The following is a 1,604-nucleotide window of genomic DNA, read 5'->3' as shown; positions in this document are numbered from 1 at the left end:
CCCCCCTCTCCCTCAACTCTCTCTACACCTGCCTTTCAAAACCCGGTACCGGAAACGTACACGTTTATACAGACTCATGAACACGTTCAAGCTCATTGTACACGGCAGCACCTCACTGAATATATACGTTATGAACCCATTATACACAGCACAATGAAATAATGTACACTGAGCGCAAATCGATACATAACTCCGTGGTTATTGCTAGTAGCGCAAGTTCGCATGTCGTACAAACATATATGACACGCTTGGCATGCAGGCAGTGTATAACCGCTTTTGAGAGCTTTGCCTACCGACAAAAAAAACATGACCAAAGCACATGTTTATAACGAGCTGCCGCTTCTTAAATAGGAAATATAGAGATCGAGGGAAACTACGCTGTCAGAGACTTGTTTTGTCGCAGACAACCGTTCAAGCAAAACACAGTTCAGCAAATATTTGTCAAAGTTCTTACCCAGCTGGGACACGTCTATTAACCGTCTGCCTCTCATGTTCCTCGAGTCAACGTGACGCCAAACAATAGGCTGTTCCTGTTTCAGCAAAACACAGAGAGTCAGTGGATGTTGGATCCACGATCAGTACTCCAGGAATCACACTGATCACTTCATAATCTTTCTGGCCTTTGACGATATCGAAACCTTTGTTGTTGGGGGTTTTTTCTCGCTGGGGTGATACGAACTATAGCAAATAGTATCTTTATAGACGTAGGAGGTCACTTGAATTATGAGTCTAGCTCTATCACCGTCGTTTTCCGGAGGTGGGCACTGTTTCCTGTTCCAAATCGAGAGCGCGCGTTGCCATCGCCGGCCAGTGGAAACCCACACACTGGCGTCGCAGGGCAAACAAATTGATCACCGATCTGATCAAAAAGTGTGGCACAAGGTGAGATTTGGCAGGAACAGTGAACTATTGATGAAGAGAAGAGCCTGTGGGGGAGAGAAAAGAGCTTGTTAGCCGTGGAGCATGAACCAGGAAGCAGCGTTGAATTTAGTGCTCTTCACGTCTCACTAGATCCGTGACATTATCACAAACTTACCTGTCTATCGACAGAATTTTATAAGATAAGAGCACGAGATATAAAGCCCGTTATTCCGAACGTCCCACTTTTGTCCCTCCTCTCCAAACCTTTTCTTATAAATTAGATATAATCAAATGTTTGCAGTTGGTGCGTCCATTGTTTTTGGGTTCAGAAATAATAATTATATTAATATTTAGTTTTGATATTGTTACCAATGTTAGAATAAAGATTAATGTATGGATGTATGTGTGCCATGACGCACAGATGGGCTCGCAAATTTTTATTGGTATGCTTGCTGGTCACGACTGTGTTACTCATTCGTGTTTAACTAATTAGTAATACATATTCATGTCATGATTATATATCATAATATGCAAACGATTGAAAACCATAATATCTGCGTTTGGTATCTGTGTTGAATAAAATTTTGTTTGGGCTTAAGTTATGTTCTTTTTATCAAGATATTCAGAGGCAGGGCCGATATAATGAAACTTCGTAATCATCTCTCAAAGAGTAATGCTTTAGCAATACTCTCAACACTTCTGTTTTAAAATAAAAAGCAAGAGAGAGAGAGAGAGAGAGAGAG

General features: G+C 41.3%; 1 protein-coding gene across 1 annotated transcript in view; it reads right to left on the bottom strand.

Moving 5' to 3' along the window:
• The window catches only part of LOC101854815 (advillin), a gene marked incomplete at its 3' end in the record, with an annotated part of 40,034 nt that overhangs the window by 35,605 nt on the left and 2,825 nt on the right, over positions 1-1,604 (bottom strand). Inside the window, 1 exon segment of the mRNA XM_013086326.2 lies at positions 455-926. Within this exon segment, the coding sequence (XP_012941780.2) occupies positions 455-491 (37 nt within the window).

The sequence above is a fragment of the Aplysia californica genome, unplaced genomic scaffold (assembly GCF_000002075.1).
Source record: "Aplysia californica isolate F4 #8 unplaced genomic scaffold, AplCal3.0 scaffold00455, whole genome shotgun sequence".
Classification (NCBI taxonomy): domain Eukaryota; kingdom Metazoa; phylum Mollusca; class Gastropoda; order Aplysiida; family Aplysiidae; genus Aplysia; species Aplysia californica.
The sequence above is the reverse complement of the archived record's forward strand: the minus strand, read 5'-3'. Positions and strand labels throughout refer to the sequence as shown.